We start from the raw sequence: 12,291 nt of genomic DNA on the forward strand, positions 1-12,291 counted from the left end.
TTTCATGTAAAACTCCTTGACCTGGCATGATAAAAGCGTCTGCTAAATGCATACATGTAAATGTACCTATGATGAAAATTACAGGCCTCTCTCATCTTTTTAAGTGGGAGAATTTGCACAATTGGTGGCTGACTAAATACTTTTTTGCCCAAATGTATGCAATGACTTGGTTCTGCCTCTTCTTCACTGTGTTTTGATCAAGACATTCAATATTCTTTCACAATATGTATAAAAGTTCCCCCTAATGTATGTAACAGTGGAAACAAAGAAAGCGAGTGCCTCAAGGAAGAGAAATCGCTTTCTTAACCTACTGTGACATTCGTCATTCACCCCTGTTGTGACCATCAAAACAAGTAAACAACTGAACAGATTTATGCCACTGGCTCATGCTGTTAACATAATCAATAACATTCTAACAAGACAAAGCCTGTGCAGCCTCTCGGCCTCCTTTGACTCAAAGGTCGAAGAAAAAAATATCTCAACACCACAACCTGAGAGTGAAATGGATTAGAGGCGACCTTTGATTGGTAAACTCTGGTTGTTAAAAAAAACAACAACAATCTGATTGGGAGCAAAATTCATACAGGATGGGCTTGTCAATTAGGGATGTAAATCAGCAATCCTCTTAAGGGATGTCAGGGCCAATAACAAGATCATCTAAATTGTCAGAATTCTTACAGAAGCTGACTCAAGCGACTTGAATAAAGGCCATGGTACACCATCTAGGACAGTGGTTCCTAACCCAGGGAGTTGTGAACCCCACTAGACATCACTAAAGATTTACAAGGTGTTTACAAGTAGGAGGGTTTAAATTAGGGATGAAACGGTAACGGTTTGACGACAAACCACAACAAAAATCCTGATAAAATTCATAACATTGCTGGTATAGAGTGTTCCTCTTCAGGAACTCGAGCTGCGTCTGAGAACGCTAGGGGAATGTCTCCAGCGTGACCACGCTCTGATACAAGTGTAATCTGTCCAAAGGATGGGCGAGACGTCACGGGCAGGTGACGTAATGGCCAGGAAGCATAAAAGCACGTGAGGTGGAACCGGCATCAACTTTTGTCATTCATCAACCGCTACTTTAGTGTGTCTGTCGACCTGTGTGGTGAGTAAACTTATTTAGTGTTGTTTGTCCCTACACAGTCATTTGGCATTCCTCGCAGTGCCGGCCCCGCTTTCGCCGAGGCGGAAAGCCGATGTGCCATTCCAGGACACCGAGCTAGACGCTCTGATTACACCAGAGGCCAGTCTCCAGAGGCACCTGGCGGTGTGGGAGCCCCTGCCAAGTGTGTCTCATTGGGTCCTACCTTGCAGGCTCTTGTTCTACCAGTCTAGTCTTCCTAGAAGATGACGCGGGTCTGAGGACAGTCGCTTCAATAGGAGACTTCGGCTGAGGCAGGCCTGGTGCATATAGCCCAGGACTTATGAGGGGAGGCCCCGCTGGGGAAGAGCGGCGTACACCGCGGTATACGGTGCCCGTCTCTCCTCATTGCCCTCAGGAGATCGGTCTGCCAACCCTGCCACGTTCGGTGTTCCAGGCCTCAGTGATCTCCAGCAAGCATACATCCCAGTTTCTTCTGCCCGGAAACATAGCAGAGCTGGGATGCTCACCACCCCTTTGGGGGTCTCTAGAGCTGCTAGTTCGGTCATCCCCTGCCGGTGTGCCGTTCCAGGGCACCGGACTAGCCGCTCTGATTACACCAGAGGCCAGTTTCAGGAGACTGGTTCCCTTAGCAGGGGGTTCGTGAGGTTTGCTTTGGGGGCAAAGCATACCAATATCGGTTCTTCCCCTCGAAACGGTCACTGCAAGCGCTGTAGGCCTCCTCTCGCTGCTGAGAGTTTTCGAGGCCTCCGCTTGCTAGAGCTTCGCTGGGACAGTCTGTGAGTGGTAGGCCCCAGGTGAGCCTCCTCACAAAATCCCAGCGGGTGGAGCGTAGCAGGCCTCCTCTCGGTTCTAGAGCGTCGTTATGCTCCTCTCGCTCAGAGAGTTTTAGAGGCCTCCACTCGACAGAGCTCCGCCTGGACAGCATCTGTGAGTAGTAGGCTCTAAGTGAGTCTCCTTACAAGACGTCAAGTGTGTGGAGTGTAGTAGGCCTCCTCTCAATTCGAGAGTCGTCATGCTGAGGCCTCAGCTCCAAGAGCTCGACTGGTCGCAGAGTGTCGTCAGGCCTCCTCTCGCTCTGAGAGTTTTAGAGACCTTCGCTCGCCAGAGTACCGCTAGGAGTATGCCCAGTGTACGAGTGTAGCAGGCCTCCTCTCGATCTAGAGAGTCGTCATGCAGAGGTCTCCGCTCCAAGAGCTCGACTGTTTTGGCGAGTGTCGTCAGGCCTCCTCTCGCTCTGAGAGTTTTAGATGCCTCCGCTTGCCAGAGCCCTGTGGGGGCAGTTATGTGAGTGGTGTGAGTCTCCTTGCAAGATCTCCAGCGTATGGAGTGTAGCAGGCCTCCTCTCGATCTAGAGAGTCATCATGCAGAGGTCTCCGCTCCAAGAGCTCGACTGTTTCGGTGAGTATCGTCAGGCCTCCTCTCACTCAGAGAGTTCTAGAGGCCTCCGCTCGCCGTAGCACGAGGAAACTGTACGCCCTGAAGTGGAAGTCTCACTTCATGGTGCGGAGACCGCCAGCTCGACCCAGTCAACTGCCCGATTGGTACAGTTCTGGAGCTCCTGCAGTCCCGAATCTCCGCAGGGTTGACCCACTCCACCTTGAAGGTTTACTTGGTGGCAACTTGGCCTACCACACCTCTCTTGTTGGGCAGTCAGTGGGTAGACACCCCCTAGTTACACGTTTCCTCCACAGCATGAAGAAATTGTATGCCCTGAAGTGGAAGTCTCACTTCATGGTGCAGAGGTTGCCAGCTCGACCCAGTCAACTGCTCGATTGGTACAGTTCTGGAGTTTGTGCAGGCCTGTTCCTCTGCAAGGTTAACCCACTCCATCCTAAAGGTCTACGTGGCGGCTTTACCGGCCTACCGCGCCCCTCTTGGTGGCCAGTCAGTGGGTAGACACCCTCTAGTTACATGTTTCCTACAGAGGCTGAGGCCTCCGGGCCAGAGAGCTTTTACTGTGTGGTGGATCAGGATGCTATTCCATAGCCTCGAGTCCTCTGCTCTCCCGTTTCCTGGGGATCAAGACTCACTTCTCAGAGGTTGGCCTTTGGGACGCAGGCCCTGCCCACTTTAGCCACTTGTGGCCTTTTTTCTTTCACCCTAGCTGTGCTCCATCCACACTGGGCAGGGATTTGTCAGTCTGGCGGCATAGGCATCTCATTCCCCTAGCATTCTCGGATGCAGCGTCTCCTTCCCTCGAGAAACTAGGGTTACATACCTAACCTAGAGACGTTACTTTATTATTATTCATAATTTTGAAACCTTACTCAAACGTGCTCAAGAAAATCAGAAAATAGGTCACAGAAAGGATCGTTTTACAGCTATTTTAGATTCTTTCTTTATTTCAGTCACTTTGGATGGCAGAAAGAGTGCTTCTGTCGCCAAACACTTGTCACAATTTTTCAAGAATAATCTGGCAACAAATTGAAACTGTCAACATAAAAATGCAAAAAAAAAAAGGCAAAAATGTGGCCAGTTAATCTGTATGTTAACTAAGGCCACATCCACACAAAGCCAGAGCTTTACCTGTCTTACCCCCCTTCCTTTTTTCTTTCATCTCAAGAAATATATTGCGTCCACACAAAACCACTGAAACCGACTCAAAACGATGTAGTATACATGCCAGACCAGTATGTGGCACTGTAATTCTGCCACATAGATACACTAAAAATGGAGAAGAAGACTTGGAGCATGCGCATAAACCTTGCTCACTGTGTACAAACCCAACACAACAACACACAAGAAGATTTTGCTTTAGTAAAGCTAATTGGCTCAGTAGCTTCTACTGCATGAACACAAGCATGTAGTCCGCCATTGTTGTTGTTGTTGTTGTTGTTACGTGATGCAGCAGTGTCTGACTAGGATCGAGACGTGGGGTGATGACATCATCATTTCACAAAATATACAGGTTGGCTGTACACGAAATGCAATTGTGTCGTTTTCAGATTATCCACTCTGGGACCCGGTTTAAAAAAATAGTGCTTTCAGACTCCCAAAACACCAGATCCGTCTGGACGAAATGGCGATACGATACAAAATGTTTATGTGTACAGCTAAACGCATCTCTGTGTGGATGAGCCCTTAATGAACAGGTGAACAGGTGAACAGTGAACAATAGCAGGTGAACAGTCAGTTCTTGAATTTCATGTGGAAACAGAAAAAACTAAATAATACTTATTGTGAGTGCCCTCTCTCATATAAAATCCACTGAGACACACACTTTCAAAAAGGCATTGCATTCCACCGTGGCTGTGATAATGATAAAACTCTCCTCAATGTGGGTTAGTGAAACATGATATCCAATAATGAAGTAATCATCCAAAGGCTTCTTAAAAAGCACAGATATATAGACCATCTTCCTGAAGAAGGGAAATCTGAGTGATGGCACAGGCGTGTGTTTTTTAGGCCCTGGAGACGTAGTGCCTCGGTGGGTGGAGTTTGCAAACTGTCATGATTCTAAATGGGCTTCAGACCATCTTCACACCTGGAGGGCGTTACTGTATCCACTGCTAATGTAGCATTGAGTCAAAATATGAAAGGAACATATCTAATTCTTTTTTTAACTTATACACTACACAGTGCAAACCGAATTAGAAGTTAACAACTATTTGTGAAGTGAAGTGAAGTGACATTCAGCCAAGTATGATGACCCATACTCGGAATTCGTGCTCTGCATTTAACCCATCCAACGTGCACACACACAGCAGTGAACACACACACCGTGAACATACACCCGGAGCAGGGGGCAGCCATTTTATGCTGCGGCGCCCGGGGAGCAGTTGGGGGTTCGGTGCCTTGCTCAAGGGCACCTCAGTCGTGGTATTGAGGGTGGAGAGAGCGCTGGACATTCACTCCCCCCACCTACAATTCCTGCCGGCCCGAGACTCGAACCCGCAACCTTTGGATTACAAGTCCGACTCTCTAACCATTAGGCCACGACTTCCCCGTAGTGAGTGGTGCTCTGTGGCCCACTGGGATTTTGAAAAGCATCTTAAGTTGTAGCTGGGAGACGTGGAGAAACAATAATGGTGCGACCAATGTGCTAAAAAGACACAAACGGTTGTACTTTTCACATTTTTACTGAATACAGTGAATAATCATTGTCAGTGCAGGGTGTGAAAAGTAACCAACTCTTGAATTTAATAACTTGTCAATTCCCTTTTAGCAGAAAAACCTGCTTATTTATTATTTTGGACCATCTCTCCCCAAAAATCTTTTGTTTCATTTTATTAATATTTCTAGGTTGTCTTGAAAGCTCTGCTCTCTTTGGGTTATACCATTGCATCTGAATTAGCTCAAAGTCAGGACTCCAGGAAAACATTTTTTTTTTTTAACCTTTAGTTGATTTACTTGTGTGCTTTGGATCACCCAACCTTTCCAAAGCTTTGAGTCATGAACTGCTGTCCTGACATTCCCCTGTAAAATTGCTTGATAAATCATAGATTTAAAACAATGGATTGTTTTTTTCAGTGCTTGCACAGCATCCAATCCCTGGAACAACACTAAAGCACAATGCTCTTTTCACCATGCTTCACAATTGGGGAGAGATTTTTTTTGTTGGTGTCCAGTGCCCATCTGTCCTCTAAAACAATGTTGTGCACTTTCAGTAAATTTTCTGAACTGTTTTTGCTTTTGGACCATTTGCTTATTTGTATGACACACATTAACTAGTATTTCTTGAGAGCAACAAATGTATCAGAAACCAGGCTTTGTGTGCCTTTATTTATTGGGCAGGACACCTGTGCAATCCACACATCCCCTCAATTAAGTTCAATTAGCTTTTGAGAAGTTGTAACACAGAGGTTTACTTATTTTTTTCCAGTCTGCCCTGTCAATGAGAATGCAACTGTTTGTGTGTAATTAATCATATTGATTTTGTCTATAATTGTGACACGAAGAAGAAGCTCCAGCATGCTTAGATAGCTTTATTACTCCTTACTAGCATTCCAGTGACCCTACATTTTTTTGAGTAGGCAATTTACAAATCCAGATATTTTCAAACGGTTCACAAACTTATTCTTGTTACTGTATAGATGCATACCATGTTTGGTCCCAATTTTTGTTTTTTTCTTTAAATTTCTCTGAATTTAAAAAGGTATCTCAGAAATTGTGCCATAACCAAATCATTGTAGGCTACCTTATTTATTTACCAATTCATTTATACATTAATTTATTTTACATTTGCATTAATTCATTTACATTTATTCACTGAGCAGATGCTTTTTTTCAAAGTGATGTACAAGCAATTCATCATAAAGAGGCAAATAACAAGTGCTCGTAATACAAAGTTTCGGACTTAGTTTTAGTATAGAACAAGCAAGAGCATGGAGGGATTAAGTAAAACTGAATGCATAGATTTTTTTTTTTTTTTTTTTTTATTAAGATGCAGTTAAGTGCTCACGGTAGAGATATTTTATGCAACATTGTTTTTAATTGATTAGATTAAAAAAAAAACATTTACTGCATTAAACAGGTGGCAAAATTAAAATGAATCAAAATCTATGTAAGATTCAGTCATAAGATGCAATCTACTTAAGCTTTGGTTGCTTTTGTGAAACTAGGTTCAGAACATTCTAGCAACCATATAGCAATGTGCTGTGCATTTTAAATAAATGCAAAAAACAAAAACAGATTGGAGTATATTTTACCATTTGCATTTAATGGAATTCTGCAGATTATCCTCCATAGTCAGTGCAGCCAAGTTAAAATGCTGAAAGTAAAATACTATAAATTTCATGTTTTTTTTTGTTTCTTTCTTTCTTTATAGGTACGTTCTGCAGCCAGAAAGCGTTGGCATCGCTGGCAGGACAATCACGCGCTGCGAGTCAGAGTGGCGAGAGCCATGTCCATCCCCACCTCCCCCACCCGCATCAGCTTTCACAGCATCAAGCAGACCACAGCCGTCTGACCTTTACACAATAGCTTTTCCTCTATTATAATTCAGCCACACAGTTAGACTGCAAGTGGCATGAGATACTGATTGTTTTTGGCCTTTGATGGTAGTGGGTGTCTCCTCTGACAAGCAGCAAATTGAATTTATATGTCTATGTAATTTTGTGAACAGGCCCTGAATTGAAGGGTTTTAACAGAAATGATGATTTTTTTTTTTTTCACTCAATAGTGATTGTTCTGGACAACCACCCAGAACACCCTAGCATCTGTTTCATTTTATATAACTCTTTCCCTGCCAACATTTTTTATTTTTTTTGCCAGCTGCCGTCAGCATTTTTGATCATTTCACAAAACTTTCATGTCCCCAGAATATTTTGTTGTATGAATTTCTGAACGAGCATTATGTCAAAAGAAAGAAAGAAAAAAAACATATCATGTGCTTTTAAACAAACAAACAAAAAACATTTTATTCTAGCTTCATGCATTTTTTCATCAAAAAAAATCAACATTTTGAACAAAAAGCTGAGAAAATCAAATTTTTGTCAAAGACTATGTCTGGATCAGATTTAGATCGTTAATCAAAACACAGATGGAGTAGTTCACGTCCATCAACACCCCTAAAGCTTCACAGTTGTAAATCACTGTCTGACTCAACATTTCATACAGTAACGTTAGGCAGTTTTGATTTATATGCTGTTTAATATTTGATGACCACATTATTTAACATACAGTATGCATCTGCTTACATATGCAGAGATTCAGTATTCTTTCAGAAGATGTCTAATAGTGCCTCGTAAAGTATAACAGTGACAACACGGAAAGCTGGAAAATTCAATGGCAGGGAAGTGTTGTGTCCTAAGGCTGGCCACACACTTGAAAGTTTTAAGCCTGATTTTGAGCACCCCCAAGCAATCAGGGGAGCGTGGCCCAATTCGAGGCTTGTTGCCAACAACGTTTTGTTAAAAAAATCCTCATTTGTGTGGTGTCATTGCAATTATTTAACTGCTCCCGATCGAGTCGGAGCGTCCCTGGTCTTAAACCGTAAATATCAAACATTTGATATCAGCAATCAAGCTTCACCAACCAGATGTTGCATGCTTTTATTGCTTTTATTTTATGTTTGTTGCAGCTACTGTCCAAACATGCCACGAAAGTGGAGTTTTGAGAAAGATCACCCATATTCTTTTTTTCTCCTTTGTTTTTTCTTCCCGTAAAACAAAACTCAAAATATCAATCGTCCTCCATTTGTTTTTCTTAGCAAGTCATGTTTGATCTCACGAGTTTCAGAGAGATCTCCTCTCACTATGAAAATGATACTATAGTCGGCAGGTGTGTGGTCTCGCCATCTGGCCGAATCATGTAGTGTGTGCGTTCGGAGAATTATAATGTTAAACTGTGGTTGAAACTGTCCTTAAGTCTGTGGTCTCCACCATTTTTTAAATCGGTTAAGATTTGAAAATCGTCTAGTTTGACCCACGCCTAAATAAAGTAAAATTCCTTCAATGGCGGGAAAGAGTTAAAGGTAAATTTCACCTAAAAATGAAAATTCTGTCATTAATTACTCACCCTTATGTCTTTCTAAACCCGTAAGATATTCGTTCATTATCGGAACACAAATTAAGGTCATTTTGATGACATCCAAGAGCTTTCTGACCCTGCATAGGTTTTTTTTATTCTCAGCAGACTGATCAGGCAAATCAGTTCTGTAATGAAAGGATCCTGGTCTACAGTTCAGTCCACACCATCTGAATTACACTTGGCTTCAGAGTCTCCAGATCTCTACACCAGCAGCAGATATGGCAACCTCTGCTACCCAGTCCAAACATTATCCAGCGCTGGTGAAACATCAGCGTTGAGTCTGATATCTGCAGTAACCCACTGTACGTCTCATCAGCTGGTCATTAGCCTGCCTCACACAACACAATTCCAGCAGTGCTCAGTTGGCCACTCACTGCTCACAGTCAACAGACTCACTTCAAATGGAGCCCTCATATAACTTCCTTCATCCAAGACCAATGCAAATTACATCTCACCCTGGACAGCGTACTTTTAACACTTGAAAGGGCCAGTGCTTCATGATATCCTCTCACTTTGAAGCTAGACAAACCATCTGAAACTGGCACCGTTCTGCATAATACTCCATCCTTAAAGTGATCATTAAAGGGATCATTCCTAGGGATGGGACAGATTGTGCTAGTTGTGTGCATTGGAGCAAACTGGTGCTTCAACTTCATAGTCTCATAAATATGCAATCATGTACTGGAGAGAAGAAGCCGAGGTCAAGATTATTACAAATCTTTTACAAAACTTATCAATTTGTTTTTTTGGGGGGTTTTTTCACTTTGCATTTAGAACACTTTGAACATACAGAATATAGTATGAGAACATTCTGTGATACTTTTGCACCTTTTTTAAAGCTTGAATGTGGTAGCTGTTCACTGCCATTATCTGGACGAGTGCAAGCAGGATATTTTTCTTGTCCAGCCTTGGACTACCAAATCAAAATTGGCAAGCCGGACCACCCAGCATTGTCCTGTGGCCCCAGGCTTAGCTGTCTGCAAATAGTTCAACTGTATTTATTTATTTATTTTCATAAAACTTTATTTATTTATTTGTTTGATTGTTTGTTTCATTAGTTAGTAGGTTTGCTACTGTGCTGAGGTTTCATTTTTTCATTGGAAAGTAAGGTCTGTGGTTCTGAGTCCAGCAGCTTTTGAAATTGCTTTGTAATGCTTTCCACACTGCTTAATCACCTTTTTTCTCAACATTTCTGGAATTTCTTTTACCGGGTTTACATTACTGGGTGAGAGCTTTTAACCAACTTCATGCTGTGAAAAAGTTCAATTTAAGTGTTGATTTAGGGTGCTTTCACACCTGCCTCATTTAGTTCGGTTGAATCGCACTAGAGTTCGTTTTCCCTCTTGGTGAGAAAGCAGCAATCGCACTCGGGTGCACACCAAAAGCGGACCAAACAAGCGTACCGAGACCTCCTTGAAGAGGTGGTCTCGGCACGCTTTCAAACGAACGCTGGAGCGGTTTGTTTATAGTGAGAAATTAATTACTCTTCTCCACGCATTACAAGAATGCTGTCCTGACGAAGCCTCGATTCCCTCTGGCTGTAACTGCATAATATATATATATCTCACTTGCATTCATAGATATATATATATATATATAATTATATTTTCACTATATATATATAGTGAAAATATAATTATATATAGATAGATATATTAGAGAGGAATGGCAGCTACATTCGTTTTGCGTTTGCCAGGACAGCTATAAAGCCGCAATAAACCCACGGAACAAACTTGTCAATCCATCTTGATGAATGACGCAGAGGAATGTAAACAAGTGAACTCTGACCAATAAGAGGACAGCTTTACTCACATGTGACTTGCATAAAGACAGTTTGGTACGCTTTGCAATGTTGCCGTGTGAAAGCGAACCGAACCAAGAAGAAAATGCAACAATGTAACAAATTAATCCCTGTTTCGGAAAAAAGCAAACGATCTACAGGTCTGAAAGCACCCTTAATCATGTTAGTCCAGCTTAATGCAGTTTCAAAGATTTGAAAATTATGGGGTTTGCATGACAACATTTTCAACTAAACACGGAAAACTTCCCATACAAAAATTAAGAGACAGCAAAGCCCGAGACACACTGCACGATTTTTGGCTGTCCCAGACAAAAGACTGGCATCGTGAAACAAACAATCATTGTTTTACGATGCCAATCTTTCATCTGGGACAGCCGAAAATCGTACAGTGTGTCTCAGGCTTTGCTGTCTCTGTGTAAACTACGAAAATGTGAATTTGTGAAAATGGTGAGGTCATGTGCATACATATTACGTGTTCAGTCTATAGGAATTTGTATAGTGTTTCTTTACAAAGTGACGTTGCCATCTACTGGCTTGGCATTCGCTGTTTTTGGATGTCTATGTAGGTTCTTAAAGCCATGAACATCAATAGCAGCGCAACTTCCACCATTGTTGATGGTGTTTAGGCTTGTTCGGGATGTGTCAGCGCCGGGCGGACCGGTTGGCTCGTGTCACTGGTGCACCGCAGGAGCGACTGGAAGTCAGATGGCTCTTTATGCTTTTGGATCGTTCCCACAGCGCTTCGGTATCACGTGCCGATTGATCTGCCCGGCACCGATGCACCCCGATCAAGACCGTAGAGTTTGGTGCTGCCACGCTAGCGTTGCTCAGTGAAATTAGATGTATTATATTGTATTGATATTGATGTATTAGAGATGTAACATAGTTTGAGAATCACTTGGACAACTCAACATACATGACCGCCAGCAGTCAATCAAATTTCAGCAGCTGGTAATGTCAAAACAGAATGCCGACCATTATGAAAATGGACATTCACAAGTGAAATGTAACAAATCTTCCAAAATCATATGCAACTTTGTTTTTGCTCTGTTCCATGCATGCTAAAGTCAAAGTAGTAGTAAATTTATTGTGAATACTTGCATCAAGCCCAACATTTTTTTCCCATAATGTTTATCTGCCATTTTAACTTTTTCAAGAAACTCCTTCTAGGACGTTCATGAGATCTTCACCAAACTTTGTACATGTCAGGTACAGATGTACCATTTCTGAAATATCAGTTAAATCAATGGAAATGATGGATAAAGGCCAAAATAAACGTCTCGGTTATGTATGTAACCCTCGTTCCCTGAAGGAGGGAACCGAGACGTCACGTCAGTGACCAACGAATTGGGATCTTGCTTTGAGAGACCAATCTACTTTGAGTGTAAACTAAAGTAGCCATTGCGCATTGGCATGCGATAATTGGATAACACTGGGAAAGCGTGTCCTTCCCGGGGACGCTGCAGAATCCACATCCTGCCTGCAGGGAGGTATCATGTGGAGATTACACATATGGACTGGACGTCAAGGGCAGTACAAAAAATGGAATGTCTCTGAGGTGGCTATGGCCCAGCTAGGAGGGAGTCAATACCGGCAGGGACGGCAGAGCGGAGTCTGCTAAGGGAAAGACACGGGCTCACTGAGACGGGAACCATACCATGGAGGAACCTCCACGAACCTCCACAGGGTTCGCCTTGTGGGGGAACTGAACAGAAGAGCAGAATAAGCGCACACATCCAGTGGCGCAGCAAGCGAGACATCGAGCAGTTCCTCTGGCCTTACTGGCTACTTGAGGCGAGTACACACTGGCTCTACACAAAGGGTATAAAAGCTAGCAAACGTATTTGGTGTCGCCCAGCCCACAGCTCTACATATATCTGTCAGCGAGGCGCCTTATGCCAAAAACCCAGGA

The 12,291-nt window shown here is 43.0% G+C and overlaps 1 protein-coding gene across 1 annotated transcript in view; it reads left to right on the forward strand.

Annotated features, from left to right (window-relative positions):
- Positions 1-7,016, forward strand: part of LOC306880889 (corticotropin-releasing factor receptor 2-like) — a gene marked incomplete at both ends in the record, with an annotated part of 45,091 nt that extends 38,075 nt beyond the window's left edge. Inside the window, one exon of the mRNA XM_079434691.1 lies at positions 6,876-7,016. Within this exon, the coding sequence (XP_079290817.1) occupies positions 6,876-7,016 (141 nt within the window). The remainder of the gene's footprint in view (positions 1-6,875) is intronic.
- Positions 7,017-12,291: the final 5,275 nt, after the last annotated feature.

Source organism: Barbus barbus (assembly GCF_936440315.1).
Source record: "Barbus barbus genome assembly, chromosome: 15".
NCBI classification, from domain to species: Eukaryota; Metazoa; Chordata; class Actinopteri; order Cypriniformes; family Cyprinidae; genus Barbus; species Barbus barbus.